We start from the raw sequence: 24,444 nt of genomic DNA on the forward strand, positions 1-24,444 counted from the left end.
GGAGGAAGAGGAGACAGGAGGAAGAAGAGGAGGAAGAGGAGGAGGAGGAAGAGGAGACAGAGGAGGAAGAAGAGGAGGAGGAGACGGAGGAGGAAGAAGAGGAGGAGGAGGAGGAAGAGGAGGAAGAGGAGGAGGAGGAAGATCAGGAGGGGGTGGAGCTGGTTTCAGCTGTGGGCAGAGCCTGCCATAAACATCAGGAAAGTGGCCTTGCTCTCTGCCATCAGGTTTGGTCTTAGAGGGTTCTGAAAATGATGACAGACTGGAGGCGTGGCTCAAGTAGTAGAGAGCCAGCAGAAAAAGCCACTCCAGAGCACAAGGCCCAGAGTTCAAGCCCAGTATTGACAAGGGGAAGGGAAGGGAAGGGGAGGGGAGGGGAGGGGAGGGGAGAGGAGGGAAGGTATCTTGACTTTTAGAAGGTACTACATGATAATTATCACAATTTAATCTTATGCTGGCACAATCTTTTTTTTTTTGCCTGGGCCTTGAACTCAGGGGCCTGAGCACTGTCCCTGGCTTCTTTTTGCTCAAGGCTCGCACTCTGCCACCTGAGCCACAGCGCCACTTCTGGCTTTTTAAATTTTGACTACAAATGGAAATGAGAGCTAGACTCACAGATCACTTAAGCAGGCTGGGGGTCTGGAGGTTAAAGATGCAGTGCAGTAGAAACGAAGGAGAGAGAGGCCTCAAGCGGAACGATATTCATGAGAGGCCTCAAGCGGAACGACATTCATGTATCTAATTTCTAGGAACAAGCAGAGGTTTTTTCCCAGGAATTTGAACTTTTTTCTCTCTTATGATCTTTTTCTCTGACATCACAGCAGTTATCTGTTACGGGGTAAGAAATGTTTCGGGGTTCGAGGGCAGGGGGGGTCCCCGTCCCCTCCAAGAGTCCACCACTCAGAGACAGTCTCAAGCAAAAGGATGGATTTATTGGGGAAGCAAAAAGCAAACTGTCCGGCCAGGGGACACAGCACAGACTCGGGAGCTGAAACTGCGCCCCTGAAAAGCGGGCTGACCGGCCCGGGACACAGGGCGGACTGGGGCGCTGCCACCGAGCCCCGGAGCAGCCCTCAAATTGGGGTTTATACAGGTAAAAGCCGCAGCACCGATGGAGGGCTTGACGCAGGGGGCAGAGCCCGCAGCAAGTGAAGCAAGCCATTTACAGAAGCAGAATTTGGGGGTCAGGCTGACCTAATAGCCAGGATGGAGTCAGCTCTACTCCCCCCCAACATTTCCTACCCCGCTTCCCTAATCAAGATGGAGTCAGCTCTGTAACTGGGGCAGAGGCCCCGGGCCTGCAGCGGCTTTCCCTGAAGTCAGAGGTGCCGCCCGCCCGGGGGTCCCCTTCAATCCCGCCTCGGGCGGGCGCGGGGAGCTCGCGGTGGGCGCCGCCCGGGCCCCGGCCCGTCGCGCTCCGGGGACCAAGCTGGAGGCCGATCCCCGATCCCAGGGGCCCAGGCGGCGGCGACCGCCCGGAAAGGCCGGGGCGGGGCGGGGCTGTGGTGGGTGGAGCGGCGCAGGGGCAGCGCGCAGGCCCCGAGGGCACGCCCGGGCCTGGCAAAAAATGGGTAAAATAAAGCAAAATAAAATGCTCTGCGCTCCCACAAAGCAGATTCCCGGGACCTTCATCTAGAATGTTCCCAGAGGCCCCGGGGGGGAGGGGGGAATGGCTCTGGGTCCTCACCCCTAGGGGACCTGGTCTTTTCTCAGGGTCCTAATCAGAAGAGAGCGCTTCCGGAGACCACGCCCCCTAGGGCGTGACTTCCGAGCCCTGGGGGGCGTGTCCTCCGAGGCCCTGCCCCCGGGGGCGTGTCCTCCGAGGCCCTGCCCCCGGGGGCGTGCCCCGAGGCCCCGCCCTCTCCCTCCGCGCTCGCCTCCGGCGGCTCCGTGTCCGGACGGCAGGGGGCGCTGCGGCGGGCGCCGGGACCCTGGCGGCCCAGCCCCCTTGCCGCTCATCACGGCGCGCCCGGGGCGCACAGAGCCTGACGTCACAGGTGTGGCCGGGCCGCGCGCGGGGTGAGCTGGGGCGCGCGGCCCGTGGGATCCGCTCGGTCGTTGGGGCTCCTGAGGGCCGGGGCCGGGGCCGCTCCCAGGCAGGCGTACGCAAGGTTGCTCCAGGCCGCGGGCCCGCGGGGCTTCCGGACCCCCTTGGGCCCTGGCTCACCGGCCGGCCTCGGGGACGCGGGGAGAGGAGAGGCGGCGGGCGTGCGCGGGGCCAGGTCCCCGGGCCGCAAACCCCGCGCCCGCCCCGGGGCCGCGGGTCGGGGGGCCGGGGCCTGGGGGGCGGGGGGCCGGGGCCTGGGGGACGCGGTCAGGGGCGGGGGGCCGGGTCAGGGGCGGGGGGCCGGGGCCTGGGGGCGGGGTCAGGGCCGGGGAGACTGGGGGGCCGGGGCTTGGGGGGCAGAGTGGGGGGGGCCGGGGACTGGGGGGCGGGGGTCGGGGGCCGGGGCCTGGGGGCGGAGTCAGGGGCGGGGGGGGCCGGGGCCTGGGGGCGGGGTCAGGGGCGGGGGGCCGGGGCCTGGGGGGCGGGGTCAGGGCCGGGGGGACTGGGGGGCCGGGGCCTGGGGGGCGGGGGGCCGGGGCCTGGGGGACGCGGTCAGGGGCGGGGGCCCGGGGCCTGGGGGACGCGGTCAGGGGCGGGGGGCCGGGGCCTGGGGGCGGGGTCAGGGGCGGGGGGCCGGGGCCTGGGGGCGGGGTCAGGGGCTGGGGGCCGGGGCCTGGGGGGCGGGGTCAGGGCCGGGGCCTGGGGGTCGGGGGTCGGGGGCCGGGGATCTGGGGCCGGCGCACGGCGCCGCTGGCCCCCGTGGGGTCCCCGGGAGACGCCGGGGCGGCGGGAGCGGGGCGGCCGCCGGGGAGGCGCGGGTCCCGCCGCGGGACGCGGACGTGGCCGCCCGGTCTGAGGCTGGTGTCTGGACCCGGCCGGGGCCTCCTAAGCTTCCTTGGCCGCCCCGAGCCCCCCTTTGCTTCGGAGGAAAGCGGCGTGCGGGTGTGGGCTCTCGCGCGGGTGCGCACACAGCGCGCACTCGGGGCCCGGGCACCGGGCCTGGCCCTGTGCCGTTTGAGCCACGGCTTCACCGGTGGCTCTTGGGTGGCTCACCGAGAGGAGCGTCCCACGGACGTCCCTTCCGGGCTGGCTTTGAACCGCGACCCCCCAGCTCAGCCCCCCGCCCCCCGGGCCTCCCCGCCGGCTTCAAGCCGGCTTGGTTAGGCCGAATCCTTGCAGCTCGGTGTCGTCCCCGGGCCCGTCGCCTCCCCCACCCCTGAGCTCTGGCCGGCAGCGTGGGGGGAGACCTGCGTGGACCCCAAGCGCTCTGCGTTGGGTTACCCCAGGCTGGAGGGAGGGTCGTGTCGGTGGGAAGGGGCCCTGCTTCCCCCTCCCCGCACACCGGCCAGGGGAGAAGGCGGCCGAGGACGCCGCCGGCGGTGGTGGAGCCCCGGGAGGGAGGGGGCGAACGCCGTGGGCGGGCGGCTGGGCTGGTGAAGGGGCGTCCGGAGCCCCAGGCGGGGGTCCCCGGCCCCGCCGACGCCCTCGCCCTTGCCTCCACAGAGCCGTCTGGCCTTGAGCCCTCACCCCGGACTGAGGAAATGACCACCCAGGTAAGGTGTGTGCGGAGGGGAGGACGCGGCCAGCCCCGCAGGCCGTGTCTGGTGTGGAGTCTAGGATCCGGCTGAGCGCCCCCATTCCCGTCTCCTTCCCCAAGCGCGGGGGGCCCAGGGCACCCACTCCTCCCAGGGTCAGCACTCGGGGAAGCAGCGCGCCCGCCAGCCCGGCAACTCGGGAGGCTGAGATCTGAGGACCCGGGTTCGAAGCCAGCCCGGGCGGGAAGGTCTGCGAGACCCTTGTCTCCACTAAACCACCAGAAAAGCCGGAAGTGGCGCTGCGGCTCCAGTGGTGGAGCGCCCGCCTTGAGCCCGGGAGCCCGCGAGCCCGGGGACGGCGCGCACACGGAATTACTGCGCGTGCGCGGGCCTGTGGGGAGTGCGCGCGTGACCCCAAGGCCCGCGCGCGGCCCCTCAGCCGGGGCTCCTCCGCTTGAGTCCGCTCTCGGTGGTGAATCGGCGGTTAGAGTCAGCTGCACCCCCGCCCGGCCCCGGGGACCCGCCTGGGCCACTGTCCTGGGCAACAGTCGCTGCTCCTCTTTTTCAATGCGACAAGTCTTGCACCCTTCCATAACCCCTGGGCGTGGCCGCCGTGGGGGCGTGGCTAACGCCGCACAACCCTGGGCGTGGCCATCGCGGGGGCGTGGCTGGCGCACCACAACCCCTGGGCGTGGCCATCGCAGGGGCGTGGCCGCCGTGGGGGCGTGGTAATGCTGCCCAGCCCCTGGGCCTGGCTGTTTCGGGGGCGTGGCCAATGCTCCACAGCCCTTGGGTGTGGCCATCGCAGGGGCGTGGCTAACGCTGCTCAGCCCCTGGGCGTGGCCGTCGCGGGGGCGTGGCCGGGGGCGGTGACTCAACGCGGCCTCTCTTCTTTTCCAGTACAGCATCCTCTTCAAGCAGGAGCAAGGTAAGGAGGCGGCCTGCGTGCGGGTCTCCTGCGCTGCTTCAGCCCCTCCACGCCCGTCGCTTGGGCCTGCCTGCCTCTGCCACTCGAGTCACACCTCCCGCCTGCTGCCGGTCCTGGGGCTGGAGCGGACGATGGCCGGGACCGAATTCCCCCTTGGTGCCCCTCGCGTGGCTGAGATGACCCCCGAGATGGGGCGTCACTCACTTTCTGCCGGGGCTGGCCTCCAACCCAGCTCTCCCCCTGCGTAACTGGACCGGCAGGCGTGAGTCGTGCACCCGGCTCTCCGGGCCACGTCTGTATGTCCATACCAGCTCTGCAGCCCCCTCAGTGCGCGACTGGCTGGGGTGCCCCTCTCCTCTTCCTCTCCACTCTGTGCCTCGGGGTGGACTGCTGGCCTGCCCGCCCCCCCCCCCCCCCCCAGCACACCGGGCGCGTCCTTCTCCACAGAGCTCACCCCCAGCCCTGGCGCTTGTTTTTTCTCCTGGCAGCACTGGACCTTGAACGCAGGTGTTCTACCACGGAGCCATGCCTCCAGCCCTTGGCTTTTTTTTCCCCTACTGGTTGTGTGGCTTGAACTCGGGGCCTGGGCGCTGTCCCTGAACTTTTGTGCTCGAGGCTGGCGCTCTACCACTTGAGCCACAGCTCCACTTCCAGCTTTTGGGAGTAAATTGGAGATGAGACTTTTCCTGCCCGTGCTGGCTTCCAACCACGGTCCTCAGATGTCAGCCTCCTGAGCAGCTAGGATGACAGATGGGAGCCACCAGCGCCCTAGGAGCCCTTGGGATTATTGTGTTTATTTATTGTTGGTCTCAGGGCTTGAACTCATGGCCTGGGAGCTGTCTTTTTGCTCAGAGCTATCACTCTACTACTTTTGAGCTATAAAGGTGCTTCTGGTTTTTTGGGGTTTTTTTTGTAGTTTTAATGTGAATAAGAGTCTCACACGCCTGTCATCCCAGCTACTCAGGAGGCTGAGATTTGAGGATCGAGGTTCAAAGCCATCCTGGGCAGGAAGGTCCGTAACTTATCTCCAGTGAACCAGCAGAAAACTGGAAGTGGTACTCAAAGTGGTAGATCACTAGCCTTGAACTGAAGAGCTCAAGGACAGCATCCAGGCTCAGAGTTCAAGCCCATGACTAACAACAACAAAAAAGATTCTCACAGCCTTTCTTGCCTGGCTGGCTTTGAAACACAATCCTCAGATCTCAGCTCCTGAGTAGCTAGCATTCTAGGTGTGAGCCACCAGTATCGGCCAGCCCTTGGATTTTTTTGTTTTGTCTTTGCCAGTCCTGGTGCTTGGACTCGGCCTGAGCACTGTCCCTGTGAGCACTGTCCCTGGCTTTTTTATTTTTTTTGCTCAGTGGCTCTTCTGACCTTTTCTATATATGTGGTGCTAAGGAATTGAACCCAGGGCTTCAGGTATATGAGGTAAGCACTCTTGACACTAGGCCACATTCTCAGCCAAGCCCTTGGATTTTGAAAGCAGAGTTTTACTGTGTAGCTTAGGCTGACCTTGAACGGTGGACCCTTTTGTTTTTCCCCTTCCTCCTGAGTTCTGGAGTTACAGGGCTGTGCCCGCATGCCTGTTCTTGTGCTTGAGATGACACTTAGGTTACTAAGCCGGCTGACGCTGAGTGCCATAAAGACCTTTTTCCCAACTGGGAACGCACCCATGTTTGCCTCGTGCTGTTGGCAGGTCTCCTGTGTTCTCTCTCCAGCCGGGCTGAGGGCCTGGGGGGTGGGCTCCCCGCTGGAGACCTGGCTGGTTTCCTCTCGCCCCCCCCCCCCCCCGGGTGGGCTTGCGTGCCAGGGCAAGCGGCTCACTGAGCAGCCCCACTGCAGCAGGTGCCCTGTGGGAGGAGAGAGAGGGGAGGCAGCGGGGACCCAGCCACCCCCCGGGGGCGGGGGCTCGGCTCCGCACCTGCAGACCGCAGGGGAGCCTCGTCACGAAGCTCTCTCCATCCCAGCCCACGATGACGCCATCTGGTCGGTGGCCTGGGGGACAAACAAGAAGGACGGCGTAGACACCGTGGTCACGGGCTCGCTGGACGACCTGGTGAAGGTCTGGAAGTGGTGAGCCTCTCCCCTGACATGCAGCCTGGGGAGACAGGGCTGCCGTGTGTGTGTGTGTGTGTGTGTGTGTACACGTGTACACGTACATCCCGGGGCTTGAACTCGGGGCCTGTAGGCTCTCCCGGAGCTTTTCCTCGAGGCCAGCCCCCTACCGCTTGAGCCACGTGTCCACTCCCAGCTTTTCGGTGGTTCACTGGAGATGAGAGTCTCACGGGCTTTGCTGCGCAGGCTGACTTTGAACTGCCATCCTCGGGTCTCGGCCTCCTGTGTGGACAGCATGGCAGTGTGGGCCGTTGGTGCCCAGCCCACGTCGGGCTTTTTGCTGGTCCACCGGACATGGCTCCGGCGAGCTGTGAGCCCTGGTCCTCGGGTCTCGGCCCCCGAGTGGCCGGGCCCTGGACGGGGGCGTGGGGCTGCGGCGGTGGCTGCCCTCTGTGCCCTCGAGCTGCTGCTGGCGACACTAACTCCTCCGGGCCGGCCTGTGTGGCCGCCAAACCCCAGCTTGTTTTGTCCCCTCTTTTGTTTTTCTTGTTTGCCTGCTGGTCAGATCAAAGCCCTGTTGAGAACAGAAGAGATCACAACCCAGGCCTGCCAGGGTCTGGGGCCTGGTGTGGTGGTGAGGTGTGTGTGGCGAGATGCATGTGTGGCGAGATGCGTGTGTGGTGAGATGCGTGTGTGGTGAGATGCGTGTGTGACGAGATGCGTGTGTGGTGAGATGCGTGTGCGGCGAGGTGCGTGTGCGGCGAGGTGCGTGTGCGGCGAGGTGCGTGTGCGGCGAGGTGCGTGTGCGGCGAGGTGCGTGTGCGGTGAGATGCGTGTGTGGCGAGGTGCGTGTGTGACGAGGTGCGTGTGCGGTGAGATGCGTGTGTGGCGAGGTGCGTGTGTGACGAGGTGCGTGTGTGGTGAGATGCGTGTGTGACGAGATGCGTGTGTGGTGAGATGCGTGTGTGGCGAGGTGCGTGTGTGACGAGGTGCGTGTGCGGTGAGATGCGTGTGTGGCGAGGTGCGTGTGTGACGAGGTGCGTGTGCGGTGAGATGCGTGTGTGGCGAGATGCGTGTGTGACGAGATGCGTGTGGTGAGGTGCGTGTGCGGCGAGGTGCGTGTGCGGCGAGGTGCGTGTGCGGTGAGGTGCGTGTGCGCCGGGCTGCGTGCGCCGGCGGGGCTGCGTGTGTGACACGCTCGTGTGCCCCGCCCCCGCAGGCGTGACGAGCGGCTGGACCTGCAGTGGAGCCTGGAGGGCCACCAGCTGGGCGTGGTGTCGGTGGACGTCAGCTCCACGCTGCCCGTCGCGGCCTCCAGCTCCCTGGACGCGCACATCCGCCTGTGGGACCTGGAGAACGGCAAGCAGATCAAGTCCATCGACGCGGGGCCCGGTGAGGGGCGGGGGCGGGGCGGGGGCGGGGCCCGGTGAGGGGCGGGGGCGGGGCGGGGGCGGGGCCCGGTGAGGGATGGGGCGGGGCAGGGGCGGGGCCCGGTGAGGAGCAGGGGCGGGCCCGGTGAGGGACGGGGGCGGGGCCCGGTGAGGAGCAGGGGCAGGGTCCGGTGAGGGGGGCCGGCGAGCGGGGGCGGGGAGGGGGCGGGGTCCGGGGCGGGGGAGCGGGGGCGGGGAGGGGGTCCGGTCTGCTCAGTCGCCCCGCACCGGGCGATGGCCGCCGTGGCAGTTGAGGCGCAGCTGGGGCGGGCCGCGCACGCGGGGACCGGGGCTGGGGGTCTCCCCGGGTTTTGGCCTCGTCGTTGGCGTGGGTGCCCTCGGCCCGCGGCGTGCGCGCGTGTGCACGCGTGTGCGCACACTCACGCGGGGCCCGCGCTCACCGCGGGACGCGTCCTTGGTTCTCTCCACGCCCGGGACGCGAGCGCGGGACCTGCACGGCGCCCCTGCAGCCTCCTTGCTTTTGCCCTGTTGCTGCTTGTTTCATCTGTGGGTCCTGGGGCTCGAACTCGGGGCCTGGGCGCCGTCCCTGAGCGCTTGTGCGCAGGCGTGGCGCTCCGCCACGTGGAGCCTCGGCACCACTTCCGGGTTCTGAGAGTCTCGGGGCCTCGCCTGCCGGGCTGGGGTCGACCTCGGTTCTTCCTAGATCCCAGCCTCCGAAGGGGTGGGGGTGACAGCGGAGCCCTTGGCACCGGGCCGCCGAGAGAGCGTGCCAGAGCCCTCGAACTAGAGCCACCGGCAGAGGGTCCGCACCCGCCGCGGGGGCACACCTGCCACGCGCACACCCGACACGCGCACACCCGCCAGCCCGCTCCCGGCTCGCGGGGCACACCACTCCACGCGCACACCGGACACGCGCACACCCGCCAGCCCGCTCCCGGCTCGCGGGGCACACCCGGCACGCGCACACCCGCCCGCCTGCTCCCGGCTCGCGGGGCACACCTCCACGCGCACACCCGGCACGCGCACACCCGCCAGCCCGCTCCCGGCTCGCGGGGCACACCTCCACTCCACGCGCACACCGGACACGCGCACACCCGCCAGCCCGCTCCCGGCTCGTGGGGCACACCTCCACTCCACACGCACACCTGACACGCGCAGCTCCTGAGCTTGAGGCCGCCCGGCCTCACCGTGACTCGGTTTCCTTCTCTTTCCTCTCCAGTGGACGCCTGGACCTTGGCCTTTTCCCCGGATTCCCAGTATCTGGCCACGGGCACGCACGTGGGCAAAGTGAACATCTTTGGTGTGGAAAGCGGGAAGAAGGAATACTCTTTGGACACACGAGGAAAATTCATCCTGAGCATTGCCTACGTAAGGAGCCCGTTCCTCTCCCGGGCCTCGGCCCCGCTGCCCCGGCCTGAGTGTCCCTGGCCCGCGTCCCGGGGCTTGGGGGGCTTGGGGGCTGTCGGGCGTGGCCAGTGTGGGCCGGCCCCCGGCGCCTGAGCGCCCCGCCCCCTGTGCTCCGCCCGCAGAGCCCCGACGGGAAGTACCTGGCCAGCGGGGCCATCGATGGAATCATCAACATTTTTGATATTGCCACTGGAAAGCTGCTTCACACGCTTGAAGGTACAGCCTCTCAGCTTCACGTGTGCACACTGCGCTCTCGGACCCCAAAGGAGACGCTTTCCTTGACGTGCTGTCACCCTGGGGGCTGGGGCCCACGCCTGTCACCCCAGCCACTCGGGAGGCTGAGATCTGAGGATCGCGGTTCAGAGCCAGCCTGGGCGGCAAAGTCCGCGAGACCACAGAAAAGTGAACGTGGAAGAGTGGCCCAAGGGGTCGAGCGCCGGCGCGGAGTGAGAAAGCGGAGTGAGGTCGAGAGCCCGGGTTCAAGTCCGAGGCTGCGGGCTGCGGGAGGAAACTTGGTGCAAATGAGTGTTAGGTTTGCCAGCTGCTCTTGGAGTTGGAGGCTGGAAGGCGCCAAGCGCCGCTCTCTCTCCTCGCTGCTTCGAGCCTGTTCTTTTAAGTGCTAAGTGCTCGTTGTGAGGAACCGGTTTAAAAAGTATTTATTCGCCCACCCGGCCCTGTCGCTGGCTCTTTCTGTTGGTGTTGGTCGCACAGAGCTGTGGGAAGAACGGCTCCTTGGTTTGCTTGCTTGTGTTGGTCCGGGGCTTGAGCGCAGGGCGGGCACTGTCCCTGAGCTTGTCCACTCTGTCCCCGGCCACGGCGGCACGTCTGGGGGGATTTGAGTGGTTCGTTGGAGATGAGAGTCGCATGGACTTTCCTGCCGGGCTGGCTTTGAACCGCAATCCCCACATCTCGGCCTCCTGTCGGGGCTGGCGGGCGTGGGCACGGGTGTGTGCGTGTGTCAGGGCCGGCGGGCGTGGGCACGGGTGTGTGCGTGTGTCAGGGCCGGCGGGCGTGGTCACGGGTGTGTGCGTGTGTCAGGGCTGGCGGGCGTGGGCACGGGTGTGTGCGTGTGTCTGGGCTGGCGGGCGTGGTCACGGGTGTGTGTGTCTGGGCTGGCGGGCGTGGGCACGGGTGTGTGCGTGTGTCAGGGCCGGCGGGCGTGGTCACGGGTGTGTGCGTGTGTCAGGGCCGGCGGGCGTGGGCACGGGTGTGCGCGTGTCAGGGCCGGCGGGCGTGGTCACGGGTGTGCGCGTGTCAGGGCCGGCGGGCAGGGTCACGGGTGTGTGCGTGTGTCAGGGCTGGCGGGCGTGGGCACGGGTGTGCGCGTGTCAGGGCCGGCGGGCGTGGTCACGGGTGTGTGCGTGTGTCAGGGCTGGCGGGCGTGGTCACGGGTGTGTGCGTGTGTCAGGGCTGGCGGGCGTGGTCACGGGTGTGTGCGTGTGTCTGGGTTGGCGGGCGTGGTCACGGGTGTGTGCGTGTGTCTGGGCTGGCGGGCGTGGTCACGGGTGTGTGCGTGTGTCAGGGCCGGCGGGCGTGGTCACGGGTGTGTGCGTGTGTCAGGGCTGGCGGGCGTGGGCACGGGTGTGCGTGTGTCAGGGCCGGCGGGCGTGGTCACGGGTGTGTGCGTGTGTCAGGGCCAGCGGGCGTGGGCACGGGTGTGTGCGTGTGTCTGGGCTGGCGGGCGTGGGCACGGGTGTGTGCGTGTGTCTGGGCTGGCGGGCGTGGTCACGGGTGTGTGCGTGTGTCAGGGCTGGCGGGCGTGGGCACGGGTGTGTGCGTGTGTCAGGGCCGGCGGGCGTGGTCACGGGTGTGTGCGTGTGTCAGGGCTGGCGGGCGTGGTCACGGGTGTGTGCGTGTGTCTGGGCTGGCGGGCGTGGGCACGGGTGTGTGCGTGTGTCAGGGCTGGCGGGCGTGGGCACGGGTGTGTGCGTGTGTCAGGGCTGGCGGGCGTGGTCACGGGTGTGTGCGTGTCAGGGCTGGCGGGCGTGGTCACGGGTGTGTGCGTGTGTCAGGGCTGGCGGGTAGGGTCACGGGTGTGTGCGTGTGTCAGGGCCGGCGGGCGTGGTCACGGGTGTGTGCGTGTGTCAGGGCTGGCGGGTAGGGTCACGGGTGTGTGCGTGTGTCAGGGCCAGCGGGCGTGGGCACAGGTGTGTGCGTGTGTCTGGGCTGGCGGGCGTGGTCACGGGTGTGTGCGTGTGTCTGGGCTGGCGGGTGTGGTCACGGGTGTGAGTGTGTCTGGGCCGGCGGGCGTGGGCACGGGTGTGTGCGTGTGTCAGGGCTGGCGGGCGTGGTCACGGGTGTGCGCGTGTGTCAGGGCTGGCGGGCGTGGGCACGGGGGTGTGCGTGTGTCTGGGCTGGCGGGCGTGGTCACGGGTGTGCGCGTGTGTCAGGGCTGGCGGGCGTGGGGCACGGGGGTGTGCGTGTGTCAGGGCTGGCGGGCGTGGTCACGGGTGTGTGCGTGTGTCAGGGCTGGCGGGCGTGGGCACGGGTGTGTGCGTGTGTCAGGGCTGGCGGGTAGGGTCACGGGTGTGTGCGTGTGTCAGGGGCCGGCGGGCGTGGTCACGGGTGTGTGCGTGTGTCAGGGCTGGCGGGCGTGGGCACGGGGGTGTGCGTGTGTCTGGGCTGGCGGGCGTGGCACGGGTGTGTGCCTGTCAGGGCTTGGGTGTGCGCACGCGTGCCGGCGTGTGTCAGGCTGGGGTGGGAGGAGGGCGGAGGGCCGGCCATGTCTGGGCCCCGGCGTCTCGCGGGGCTCAGGGGCGCCGGGTGGGGTGACGGGCAGTGACGTCACGCCTCCCCTGGTGCCCCGCAGGCCACGCCATGCCCATCCGCTCCCTGACCTTCTCCCCGGACTCCCAGCTCCTCGTCACCGCCTCCGACGACGGCTACATCAAGATCTACGATGTGTGAGTCGCCGCCCGAGTTCAAGCCCCGCAGGGACCGTGGCGGCCCCGGGTCCTGGCGAGGCCCTGGCCGGGCTGCGGGGCTGCGGGGCTGCGGGGCTGCGGGGTGTCGGGCGGGGCTGCCCCATCCGGAAGGCCTTGGTGTGGAGGCATTGCGCACCCTGCGGCCCCGCCCTCACCCGCCGCGGCCCCCGCCCCGCCCCCCCCCCCGCCGCGGGCCCCGCCCCTCCACCGCGGGCCCCGCCCCCACCCGCCGCGGCCCCGCCCCCCACTACCGCGGGCCCCGCCCCCCTCCGCCGCGGCCCCGCCCCCTCCACCGCGGGCCCCGCCCCCCTCCGCCGCGGCCCCGCCCCCTCCGCCGCGGCCCCGCCCCCACCCACCGCGGGCCCCGCCCCCTCCACCGCGGCCCCGCCCCCTCCACCGCGGCCCCGCCCCCGCCCCGCCGCGGCCCCGCCCCCTCCGCCGCGGCCCCGCCCCCACCGCGGGCCCCGCCCCCTCCGCCGCGGCCCCGCCCCCCTCCGCCGCGGGCCCCACAGCGCCCCCCTCTCCCCGCAGGCAGCACGCCAACCTGGCCGGCACGCTGAGCGGCCACGCCTCCTGGGTCCTCAACGTCGCCTTCTGCCCCGACGACACTCACTTTGTCTCCAGGTACTGGGCTCGGGGTCCGGGGTCCCCCCAGCCCCGGGGGCGTTGAGGGTCCGGGCGGCAGAGCCGGCCCCGGCCTGCGTCCCCTTGGGGGGCTCTAGTGACGGCTGCTCCGGCGCCCTTCGGAGCTTTCCCGCCCGCTGCCGGGGGGGGGGGGGCTGCGTGCGGGGGGCGGGCGGTGCTGACGCCGAGCTCTCCCCCCGCAGCTCCTCGGACAAGAGCGTGAAGGTGTGGGACGTGGGCACCAGGGCGTGCGTCCACACCTTCTTCGACCACCAGGACCAGGTGGGGGCGCGGGCCGCGCAGGTGGCTTCTCTCCACCGTGGGGTAGCGGCCGGGCCTGGCGGGGGGTGGTGTGGGGGGGCGGGGGGAGTGGGGGGCCGGGGCCCTCCCCCTCCCCGCAGTGGGCCTGGCCGGACCCCTAGTGAGCTGTAGGGAGCGCGCCACCGTCCCAGCCAACCCCGGATCCGAGGACCCCAGGCTGACGGCAGCTGAGGCAGGAAGTCCGGGGACTCTAACCAGCGGGAAACAAATGGCGGTGTGGCTGGGGGGGGGGGGGGGCGCCAGGCTTGAGTGGGAAGGGACGGAGCCGAGGCCCCCAGTGCGGGCCGGGCGCTGGCCCCGGCCTCCGGCGCCCCCCCCCCAGCCGCAGCGCCCCCCTGGCCGCCCTCGCCGAGCTCACTGCAGGTGAGCGCGCCGCAGCTTCCCTGCCCGGGCTGGCCTTGACCCGCGGCCTCTGACCTCGGCCTCCTGAGCGTAGCTCGGGTTACAGAGGCGTGAGCACCTGCACCTGGCTCTGGGGGTGTGTCATTAAGTTGGAGAGGGCTGGGAACGTGGCCTAGTGGTAGAGAACTCACCTCCCGTACATGAAGCCCTGGGTTCGATTCCCAGCACACATAGACAGAAAAACAAAGCCAGAAGGGGTGCGGTGGCTCAAGCGATAGTGCTAGTAGCCCTGAGCAAGAGAAGCCGGGGACAGCGCTCAGGCCCCGAGTTCAAGGCCCAGGACTGGCACAAAAGCAAATCAAGGCCTAAAGGAGTTTTGTTTTTTTTAACTAGGTCTGGGGAGTGAAATACAACGGCAGTGGCTCAAAAATAGTGTCTGTGGGGGACGACCAGGAGATCCACGTGTACGACTGCCCCACCTGAGCGGGGCCCGGCGGGGGGCCCCGAGGTGAGCCCCCGCACCCCCGGACGGTGTAAGCACGGTCCCGTGCCTGGAGATGCTATTCGGACTTTAACATAAAGCATTGGCGCGCAGGCGTGAGTGTGGCGCGCGTGTGTATGCGCGGAGTTCGTGAGGGGCCCGCGTCGCCCAGGAAAGCGAGGCCCACGGCGGAGCGCCTGCTCCCCGCGTGCTCCCCGCCGCGCCTCGAGGGGGGAGCCCGCCGAGGCCGGGCCGCGCGCCAAGGAAGGAGCGGAAGTCCACAGGGCCGGGTTTGTAATGAGGACACTGGACAGACACGGAGCGCGGGGGCCGCGGAGGCCGCGGGGGGCGCGGGGCTCAGGCCGTCTGGCACTGGACGCCCGCGCGCGGCCCGTCCTCGTCCTCCTCGTAGGCCTCGCGGTGCGGCCGCCAGCCCTGCTCGCCGGGGCTGAACTCCTGCAGCTCGGCCTGGTCCATGTCCTCGGTGATGCGCACCTTCTGCCGCGGCGGGGGGAGCAGCGCCTCGAGCTGCGGGAGCTTCTCCAGGGGCAGCCACTGCTGCTCGGGGAAGACCACCTGCGGGGGGGAAGGGGCGGGGCGTGAGCGCGGGGGCGGGGCTTCTCACGGGCAGCCACTGCTGCTCGGGGAAGACCACCTGCGGGGGAAGGGGCGGGGGCGTGAGCGCGGGGGCGGGGCTTCTCCACGGGCAGCCACTGCTGCTCGGGGAAGACCACCTGCGGGGGGGGGGAAGGGGCGGGGCGTGAGCGCGGGGGCGGGGCTTCTCCACGGCAGCCACTGCTGCTCGGGGAAGACCACCTGCGGGGGAAGGGGCGGGGCGTGAGCGCGGGGGCGGGGCTTCTCCACGGGCAGCCACTGCTGCTCGGGGAAGACCACCTGCGGGGGGAAGGGCGGGGGCGTGAGCGCGGGGCGGGGCTTCTCCACGGGCAGCCACTGCTGCTCGGGGAAGACCACCTGCGGGGGGAGGGGCGGGGCGTGAGCGCGGGGGCGGGGCTTCCCCTGAAGGGGCGGGGCTTCTCCACGGGCAGCCACTGCTGCTGGGGAAGACCACCTGCGGGGGGAGGGGCGGGGCGTGAGCGCGGGGGCGGGGCTTCTCCACGGGCAGCCACTGCTGCTGGGGAAGACCACCTGCGGGGGGAGGGGCGGGGCGTGAGCGCGGGTCGGGGCTTCTCCACGGGCAGCCACTGCTGCTGGGGAAGACCACCTGCGGGGGGGAGGGGCGGGGCGTGAGCGCGGGGGCGGGGCGTGAGCGCGGGGGCGGGGCTTCTCCACGGGCAGCCACTGCTGCTCCGGGAAGACCACCTGCGGGGAGGGGGGAAGGGGCGGGGCGGGGCGGGGACCGGGCACACCGCCCACATGCAGGCGGGCACGCCGGAACTCCAGCTCGGACTCCTCCGGGCAACCAGGCGGGGCAAAGCCAGGACCAGGCCGGGCGGTGGAGGTGCGGCCCACGTGGACACCAGCCGGGAGCGCACAGGCCCCGCGCTCAGCCCCCAGCGCCGGCACCCAACCAGGCCCAGGTGTCTGCGGTTCGCAGTTGGAAGCCGCGCTTGGGACCCACCAGACTGGGTGTGGAGTCATGCTCAAGTGGTAGAGTAAGAGCTGACAAAGCCCCGGCCCGAGTGCAAGCCCCGGAACTAGCGCATGCACAGGCACACGCGCGCACACACACGTGTGCATGTGCCAGTGGCTCACACCTACAATCCTAGCCACTCAAGAGCTGAGAGGTGAGGATCAGGCTTGAAATCAGCTCAGGCAGACAAGCCCACCAGACTCATTTCCAACAACGCAAACAAGCTGGAGGTGGCGGGCTGGGGATACGGCCTAGTGGCAAGAGTGCCTGCCTCGTATACATGAGGCCCTGGGTTCGATTCCCCAGCACCACATATACAGAAAACGGCCAGAGGGGGCGCTGTGGCTCAAGTGGCAGAGTGCTAGCCTTGAGCGGAAGAAGCCAGGGACAGTGCTCAGGCCCTGAGTCCAAGGCCCAGGACTGGCAAAAAATAAAAATAAAATAAATAAAAAGCTGAGGTGGCGCTGTGGCTCAGGTGACAAGGCGAGCGGGCGGTCCTGGGGGGGAGGGGGGGCAGCACAGACACTCACGAGGAACTGCAGATGAGGGCGCCCCGCTCGAGGGGGGCTTTGTAGACGGGCATCCCTTCGTTGCGGACACACCTCAGGTCCCCATGCTTCACCACCTCCCCTGCCACACAGAGAAGGCACCGTGAGGAGTCGCGAGGGCGGGGAGCCCCGCGTGGGGAGCCCCAGCACCCGGCTGAGGAGTCGCGAGGGCGGGGAGCCCCGCGCGGGGCGCCCCAGCACCCGGCTGGGTCATCCTCGTTAGGGATGAGGCCAGGTAGAAAGTTCATGAGAGCCCATCGCAACACGGGAGGCCCAGCCTGGTAACGCACGCCTGACCTCCGCCCCCCCGGGGAGCACGGGGAGGAGGACTGCGGTCTGGGCGTGCGTCGGAGATCTGAGCGCTGCAGTTCAAAGCCAGCCCGCAGCCGAGTCCACGGACTCGCACCTCCGGTGAACCTCCAGAGAACTGGCAGGGGCGCTGTGGCTCAAGTGCTAGCGCGCTAGCCTTGAACTAAAGAGCTCGGGACGGCGCCCGGACCAACAGCCACCACCACGACAAAAGGATTGGAGGCGGGGCTCGAGCTGTAGAGCTACTGCCTAGCAAATGAGAAGACCTGGCACGCAAGCCCATTTTATGTGATCCCCAGGAAAAAGACGGGGAGAGTCGGGCACGGCGGCCGGGGAAGTGCAGTGCTCAACCTCGGCCCGCTGGACTCCACAGGCTTTATTTTTCCTTTCATGCCGCTCCTGGCTTGAACTCGGGGCCTGGGCGCCGCCCCTGACCTCTTTGCTCACGGCTGGTGCTCTACCACTCGAGCCACAGCGCCACTCTTCGCTGTTACTTGCAGAGTTGCACCGTCGGGCTGGCTCCAGACGCAACGCTCAGAGGTCATGGCCTGGGTAGCCAGGGTGACAGCCGGGAGTCGCCGGCAGGTGGCTGGCTTGTAAACTGTCACTGGCAGCATCTGGCTAGAGTTTCTGCACCCTCCCTCTAGCAATTCATAGACCTCTGCAGTCTCTTTATGTTGGCAAAAGCCAATCGTAATCCATACGTGGGAGTCGGGGGGGGGGGGTACCTGACTTAGACCGTGATCACGAGGACCCGATCGTCCAGCGTTTTGATGGTCTTCTTGAAGCCACACAGAGCTTCGGAGAGCTGGATCTTCATTTTCATGATCAAGTCGTGGCCTCGCCTCTGGAAGACGCCGTGGTCCTTCTGATCAGCACGATGATGACGTCGCCGGGCTCCAGCTCGGGCTCCTGGTCCCCCTCGCCGTGGAAGAGGATCTTCTGCCCGTCTTTCATGCTAGGGAACAGCGCCGTCCCCGCTGAGCCGGCCACCCCGACGCAGACGCACTCGGAGCTGGCGGAGGCCTCGGCCCGGCGCGGGGGGCACGCAGAGGGCGCGGGCCCGCGTGCAGACGCGGAGCCCCTGGCCCTGGTGCCTGACGGGACGGTCAGCCCGGGCCCCACGCGGGCCCCACGCGGCCCCGGGGGAGCAGGGTCCTCGCAGCTCCTGGGCGGCTCTGGGCCACTTGCTTCCGAGTTGTTTTGGTCTCGTCGCCGATCTGCGGGCTCTTTGCGGAGTTAGAAAGCCACAGAACGACCCAGTATTTGGAAAACCAGCCAGCCTCGGCCCGAAAGCCTGGCAGCAGGCAAAGGGAGCGCCAAGGGAGTCTGCGTGGGGACGAGGCGGCGTCTGCACAGGGAGATGAGCCGTCCAAAGCAGCAGAAAGCTGGCTGGTGTTTTGTTTTGGCTTGAACTCAGGGCCTGAGCGCTGTCCCTGGCTTTGTTTTTGCTCAGGGCTAGCACTCTGCCACTTGAGCACAGCGCCCCTTCTGGCCATTTTCTGTGTATATGGTGCTGGAGAATCGAACCCAGGGGCAAGCACTCTACCACGAGCCACAGTCCCAGCCAGTCCAGCCCTCGTCTTAGAAGAGTCCTGGGGCTTGACCGCAGGGCCGGGGTGCTGTCTGGGCTTTGTGGCTGAAGGCTGGTGCTCTGCCACTTGCGCCACGGCGCCGCTTCCGGGTGTGCGGTGGCTCATTGGAGGAAGCCGCCGGGACCTTCCTGCCCCCGCCGGCTCCGCCCCGTGACGCTCCGATCCCCGCCGGCCGCGTGTCCCCACGGAGCCGCCCGCCCCCCCGCTCACCCTTCTCCACGTGCACCTCCACCGTCCTCTTGTGGCGCGTCACCCTGGCCCCGCCGCAGGCCTCGCAGCGGTCCTTGGGGCTGACGCGCTCGCCCTGGCCCTTGCACTCGAGGCACACCGTCTGGATCTGCTGCACCACGCCCGGCCCGATCTGCTGCACGTGGACCTGCATGCCGCGCCCCTTGCACAGCGGGCACTTCTCCACCGAGCCCTTCTTCCCGCCGACGCCTGCAGGGGCAACGGGGGGGGGGGGGGGGACGCCCCCGGAGCGGGGCTCGCCAGGGGACCCGAGGCCAGCCCGGCAGAGTCCCGGCGGGTCTCGGCGCCAGTCACCACGGAAAAAGAAAGGGGGGGCCGCGGCAAAGCAGCAGCCTGAGCGGAGAAAGCTCGGGGCCGGTGCCGAGGCTCCGCGCGCCCAGCGCCAACACCGGCGTGAGCGGGCGGAGGTGGGCGCGGCGGAACAAAACCCTCGAACCCACGCTTGAACAGCTGAGCGGCAGCCGTTCCCGCCCATCACGCCAGCTCTCCGGGAGGCCGCGGCCGAGGCCGGGGAGTCACAGGGCGGACAGCGGGCTACCCAAGTGTGACCCCCCCCCCCGAGCTTTGCTCCTCTCAACTAGGAAGCGACCAGTGGCATCCCAGATCCAAGACATCGGCGCTGAATTCCCCCAAACCTCCATTGCACCAGCCCCGATGGCTTGTGCCCCGATGGCTGTGCCCCCATGGCTTGTGCCCCGATGGCTTGTGCCCCCCATGGCTTGTGCCCCGATGGCTTGTGCCCCCATGGCTTGTGCCCCGATGGCTGTGCCCCTCATGGCTTGTGCCCCCGATGGCTGTGCCCCGATGGCTGTGCCCCAATGGCTGTGCCCCAATGGCTGTGCCCCATGGCTTGTGCCCCATGGCTTGTGCCCTGATGGCTGTGCCCCCCATGGCTTGGTGCCCCCATGGCTTGTGCCCCATGGCTTGTGCCCCGGGTCCTAAGCTATTCAGGAGGCTGAGCGCCCGAGATCGTGGTGCAAAAGCCACCCGGGGCTGGCAAATCCATGAGACCTGACCCCCAAGGACAGCCGGCAAGAACCAGCCTAGAGCGCGGGGCCCACAGGGCAGGCAGCCTCGCGCGAGAGAACCTAAGGGACGCACGCGGGCTCCACGTGGGAGCCCCAGGCACAGCACAGCACCGGTCGCGTTCGTACCTTCACCTTCTCACAAATCACGTTCTTCTGCAATGCCAGTTTCTTTGTGACTCCGTTATACAAATCTTCCAGAGTTACAGACAGCTGATGCACGACATTCTTGCCTGCCCGAGACAAAGGACGAGACACCGTCGGGGACACTGCAGTCACACCGGTGCGCACGCGCGCGGTCCTGGGCTGCACTGCCCGCCACGCCCGCCCTCCTCCCCCACCCCACCGGCCCCAGTGAACCACCCCAAACCAGGAAGGGGCGCTGTGGCTCAACGCGGTGCAGTGCTACTCAGGGACAGCGCTCAGTCCCCGAGTTCAAGCCCCAGACCACTTAGGGTGTTCTCCAGGACGGCTCTGGGAAGTGGAAGGGACTTGACCTATGGAGCCCTTCAGTCCCGACGGGCACCGTGCACCCCTGAACCTCACGAAAGCTTGTTCCGTTCTCCCTGGGCCTCAGGCTCTTTAGGCCCTGAGGACGTCTTGTGATTCGTGGCAAGAAAGGAAAACACGCTGGGCCCTGTGGCCCGCGCCTCTCATCCCAGCCACTCGGGAGACTGAGACCTGAGAATGGAGGTTCCAAGCCAGCCCTGGCCGGAAAGTCCCTGAGCCTCAGCTCCCGTGAACCACCAGGGAAGCAGGAGAGGCGCTGGGGCTCAACGTGGTGGAGCCCTCGCGCAAAAGCCGCTCAGGGACGGCGCCCGGGCCCAGAGTCCCCCCCCGCCCCCCCCCCCGACGCAGGGAAGCGCTGTCTGCCTTGGCCACCCCACCGGGGCCCCATGTCCGGGGTCACCGCTGTCGATGTAGAGGGGGACTTGGGTGAGGGTGTGGACGTTTTCACCTCCCAGCAGCGAGCAGCAGACGAGAGGAGCCGCAGCTAAAGGACGGCAGGGATTGCGCTAGGAATCCCAGTGAGCGGAGGGCGGGGCCGCTCCTGCTCTGCGGTCCTGGCCGCGGGGGGGGGGGGGGGGGGGGGCGCACGGAGGATCACAGCGGGAACCGGCCATGGCGGGGGGGGGGGGGGGGGGGGAGACAGAGGATCACAGCGGGGGGGGGCACAGAGGATCACAGCGGGGGGGGGCACGGAGGATCACAGCGGGAACCGGCCATGGCGGGGGGGGGGGGGGTGGGGGGGGGTGGGGGGGGGAGACAGAGGATCACAGCGGGGGGGGCACGGAGGATCACAGCGGGAACCGGCCACAGCGGGGATGGGGGGGCACGGAGGATCACAGCGGGAACCAGCACAGGCTCCGCCCACTGGGGGAGGAGCACGGCTCCGGAGGGGGAGCCAGCTGGTGTGAGAAAGCTCACGAGCACCAAGCCCAGGTCAAGTCCTGTTGCTGGCGTGTGTGCGCACGCAAGGACACGCAGACACTAGATTTGCTGTACGTTGTGTTCACAAGACTAACCCCAAGCGGGTTTTTTGTGGGATTTTTTTGGCCAGTCCTGGGCCTTGGACTCAGGGCCTGAGCACTGTCCCTGGCTTCTTCTTGCTCAAGGCTAGCACTCTGCCACCTGAGCCACAGCGCCACTTCCGGCTGTTTTCTGTATATGTGGTGCTGGGGAATCGAACTCAGGGCCTCATGTATACAAGGCAAGCACTCTACCACTCGGCCATATCCCCAGCCCCCCAAGCAGCTTTTTTAAAGTCCAAAGTCAGTTATAATGTGAGAACAAATACTTTTTTTGGAACTTCACTAACCAAAGCTGAGCCTCGAAAAGCCAGTGTTGGGGAGGCCTGGGAACGAGGCCTAGTGGTGGAGCGCTCGCCTCCATGCACGAAGCCTCAGCACCACATACACGGAAACTGCCGGAAGGGGCGCTGTGGCTCAAGTGGCAGAGTGCTAGCCTTGAGCGGGAGAAGCCAGGGACAGTGCTCAGGGCCCGAGTTCAAGGCCCAGGGCTGGCAAAGCCTGTGTAGAATAATATTTCTTCTGACTTTATCCAGACTGTCATGAGCTTGAATATGGCTCTGGTTTGAATACATCAAGGCTGGGAGCAGTGGAGCCTGGCCGGGGGGGGGGGGGGGGAGAGAGGGAGGAGAGAAGCCTTTGCGCGTGCACACGCATGTGCACATGTGCCTGTACTGGACTTGAACTCAGGACCTCATGCTCGAGCTTGGATCCGTGCACTGTTCTCTGCCCGCTGGCTCTGAACCGCAAGCCTGGGGTCCCGGCCTCCCGGGCACCCAGGACGGCAGGTGTGGGCCACGGACGGCCCGTCGGGCAGCCCCCTGCGAGAGGCCTTTCTCTACCCCCGGGGCGGCCCCGTCCCAGTACGCTCGGCGCCCAGGGGGACGGGGACCCCCCCTCCGTCTCGGGGGCCCGAGCGCGCGGCCCCCCCCGGCACCCCTCCCCCAGCCTCCTCACCTCGCCGCTCTCGGGCCATGCGGCCCCCACCGCCGAAGAACATGTCGAAGATGTCCATGGGGGAGGAGAAGCCGGGGCTCCCGGAGCCCCCTCCTTGATGGCCTGCTCCCCGCCCTGGTCATAGATCGCCCTTTTCTTTGGATCCGAGAGCACTTCGTACGCCTGCGCTATCAGCTTAAACTTGGAAAGGAAAGGGACACGTTTTTAAAGAGAAGCACCGATCAAGTGGTCTGAGTGGCACGCGCGTGTGTGCGCGTGTGTGCGCGTGCGTGTGTGCGCGTGCTGTGCGCGGTCCTGGGGCTTGAACTCGGGACCTAGGCGCTGTCTTGCAGCACGTGTTCACTCCACGTTGGCGCCCTGCGACTTGGCCACAGCCCGTTCCTGATTTTTGGTGGTGAATTCTGCACTGCGTCTCACAGCCTTCCCCGCCCGGGCTGGCTTTGAACCGCGATCCTCCCATCCCAGCTCCTGAGTGGCGGGGGTGCCAGGCGGGGCCACCCGAGGGGGGGGCTCCCCCCCCCACGTCTCAGCCACCGCACCGAGCTAAGCTGTTTGCGTGGGCTCTGATGCAGCTTGAACGTAGGGCAGTCACAGCTCCGCCGCTGCACACAGCCATTCCTGGCGGGCCCTGACTTCCTCTGCTGCGTGCAAGGCCTTGGGAGCGGAGGGCTGGAGGGGGCAGCGGGGGGTTGGAGGGGGCGGCAGGGGGGCTGGAGGGGGCGGCGGGCGGGGGGGGTGGAGGGGGCGGCGGGGGGGGTGGAGGGGGCAAGCGCCTGCCCGGCTTTGCTCTGCGCCTCGCCCCGGGCCGGGCCGTGGCCTCCAGCTCGCGCGCGCCCTGGCTGTGCTTTCTTTTCTCAAGTCTGAGGCCGGAATGAGGCTCGGGACCTTGGGCGCCCAGGCCGGGGCTCCACCAGCCGGGCCCCCCACGCCCGCCACGCCCGCCACGCCCTGTGTCCTCGCTGGGCACCCGCGGCTCGCGGCACCATCCCAGGCGGGAAAGCCCCGAGGGGAGCCACGACCCAAGGGGAGGCCCCGGGTTCAAGCCCAGTGCCGGCACACAGACTTCCAGAGGATTCCAGCCAAGAGCCCTGGCTGCGCGCCCGGCGCGGGAAACGAACAAACCCCGCGGCCCCGGCTCCGGGAATCAACCCGCGGCCCCGGCTGCTAGCCCGGCGGGGAATCAAACCCCGCGGCCCCGGCTGTGCGCCCGCCCGGCGCGGGAATCAAACCCCGCGGCCCCGGCTGCTAGCCGGCGCGGGAATCAAACCCCGCGGCCCCATCTATTTTTGAAGAGCCATGAATAATGCAGTGACCGACTCAGGTGGAAAAAACCAGCGCGAAGAAAGAGGCCCCGCGTGGACGGACAAAGCGGGCGGGGCCGGAGACGGAGGGGGGGCCGGGCCGGGATCGGGAGCCGCACCCTGCTGCGTGCACAGGCACACGCGCGCACACGCACACTGCAGCGGGGCTCGAACTCAGAGCCGGGCGCGGGGCCCCCGCGTTCCCCCGCGAAGCCGGCCAGCGGCAGGCAGAAAATGTGGCGGGCTTTCCGGCCCAGGCAGGACTTGAACCTCCAGCCTCCAGCTCAGCCTCCTGAGAAGCCGGTGCCCTGAGGACATCTCCAGGCGGCAGAGGGCGGGGCGGGAGGCCGGGGGGGCGCGGGCGGGAGGCCGGGGGGGCGCAGAGCGGTATTGGGGGGGGGGGTGACACTGTCCAAACCCACACGCACCACCTGACTTAGCGGCGGCGGTAACCCCGGGGGCCACCTTGATGCTAACAGTGAGCATTTAAAGCGTAACGAGGTGGTGTTGGAAGTGGGGGTCCCGGGAGCCCCTGGGAGCAGACGGGCGCCTGCTGAGAGGCTGCGAGGGGGACCTCTGCGCTCAGCGAGACTGGAGATGACAGGCGCTTGAATAACCCCCCCCCCCCCGTCCTGGCCACGCGGGACACGGCCCTGCCTGGCCACGGCCACGGGGGCCACACGCCCGCCGGGCAGGAAGGGCTGTGAAGTCACACAGGCCAGCAGAGAGCCACGAGGGGGGTGGGGGGTGGCGGGGGTGGGGGTGGGGGGTGGCGGGGTGGGGTGGGGGGGTGGCGGGGGTGGGGGGGTGGAGAGTGGGGGGGTGGCGGGGTGGGGGGTGGCGGGGTGGGGTGGGCGGGAGGGGGGTGGGGGGGTGGCGGGGGGGGGGTGGCAGAGGTGGGGGGGGGGGTGGGCGGGGTGGGGGTGGGGGGGTGGCGGGGTGGGGGCGTGGCTCAAGGGGTAGAGCACCGGCCCTGAGCCCAGCAAAGCCAGGCGCCCTGGGCCCCTCCCGGAGTTCGAGCCCGGGCTGAGTTAAAGCAGAGCTCAAGGGTGAGCAGCCACCGGCGGGGTGTGCAGGGACCACGACGGGTGTGCGGGAACCCCCACGTGCAAGGCGCCCGCGGGAGCCTGCAGTGGCCAAGCTGGGGCGCCCGGATCCAAGGGCGGCGGCCGTGGCGGGAACGCTCCCCCCCCCCCCGCCGGGGGGCCGCGCCCGCCCCCCCCCCCCCCCGCCCCGCCGACCTTGTCGCCCCTCGTCCGGGTTCTTGTCCGGGTGGAAGCGCAGCGCCAGC

General features: G+C 68.7%; 2 protein-coding genes across 4 annotated transcripts; one reads left to right on the forward strand and one right to left on the reverse strand.

Annotated features, from left to right (window-relative positions):
- The first annotated feature begins 1,988 nt into the window (after positions 1–1,988).
- Positions 1,989–14,084, forward strand: LOC125368291 (WD repeat-containing protein 61). Of its 3 annotated transcripts, none has more exons than XM_048369172.1 (11): positions 1,989–2,016; positions 3,548–3,597; positions 4,480–4,507; positions 6,472–6,577; positions 7,779–7,951; positions 9,170–9,318; positions 9,480–9,573; positions 12,167–12,260; positions 12,813–12,905; positions 13,109–13,187; positions 13,962–14,084. In XM_048369172.1, exons 2-11 carry the CDS (start codon positions 3,586–3,588, stop codon positions 14,049–14,051), a joined length of 918 nt encoding a protein of 305 aa, XP_048225129.1. In that variant the 5' UTR covers positions 1,989–2,016; positions 3,548–3,585; the 3' UTR covers positions 14,052–14,084. The 3 variants fall into 3 exon arrangements, with proteins under 3 accessions (XP_048225129.1, XP_048225130.1, XP_048225128.1); XM_048369173.1 differs by lacking the exon at positions 1,989–2,016 and adding an exon at positions 2,028–2,099; XM_048369171.1 differs by lacking the exon at positions 1,989–2,016 and adding an exon at positions 2,031–2,108.
- A 313-nt stretch (positions 14,085–14,397) lies between these two features.
- Positions 14,398–24,444, reverse strand: Dnaja4 (DnaJ heat shock protein family (Hsp40) member A4). The gene is given in 11 exon segments (XM_048369129.1): positions 14,398–14,625; positions 16,171–16,181; positions 16,184–16,270; positions 16,945–16,954; positions 17,237–17,373; positions 17,376–17,455; positions 18,299–18,530; position 18,770; positions 19,496–19,599; positions 21,853–22,032; positions 24,395–24,444. Coding segments are annotated over 10 exon segments (939 nt in total). The 5' UTR covers positions 21,911–22,032; positions 24,395–24,444; the 3' UTR covers positions 14,398–14,406.

Source organism: Perognathus longimembris, chromosome 20, assembly GCF_023159225.1.
Source record: "Perognathus longimembris pacificus isolate PPM17 chromosome 20, ASM2315922v1, whole genome shotgun sequence".
NCBI lineage: Eukaryota > Metazoa > Chordata > Mammalia > Rodentia > Heteromyidae > Perognathus > Perognathus longimembris.

Coding starts and splice junctions, on each gene's coding strand:
- LOC125368291 (XM_048369172.1), top strand. Junction 6,578..7,778: donor CTGGTGAAGGTCTGGAAGTG/GTGAGCCTCTCC, acceptor CCGCCCCCGCAG/GCGTGACGAGCGGCTGGACC. Junction 9,574..12,166: donor GCTGCTTCACACGCTTGAAG/GTACAGCCTCTC, acceptor GGTGCCCCGCAG/GCCACGCCATGCCCATCCGC.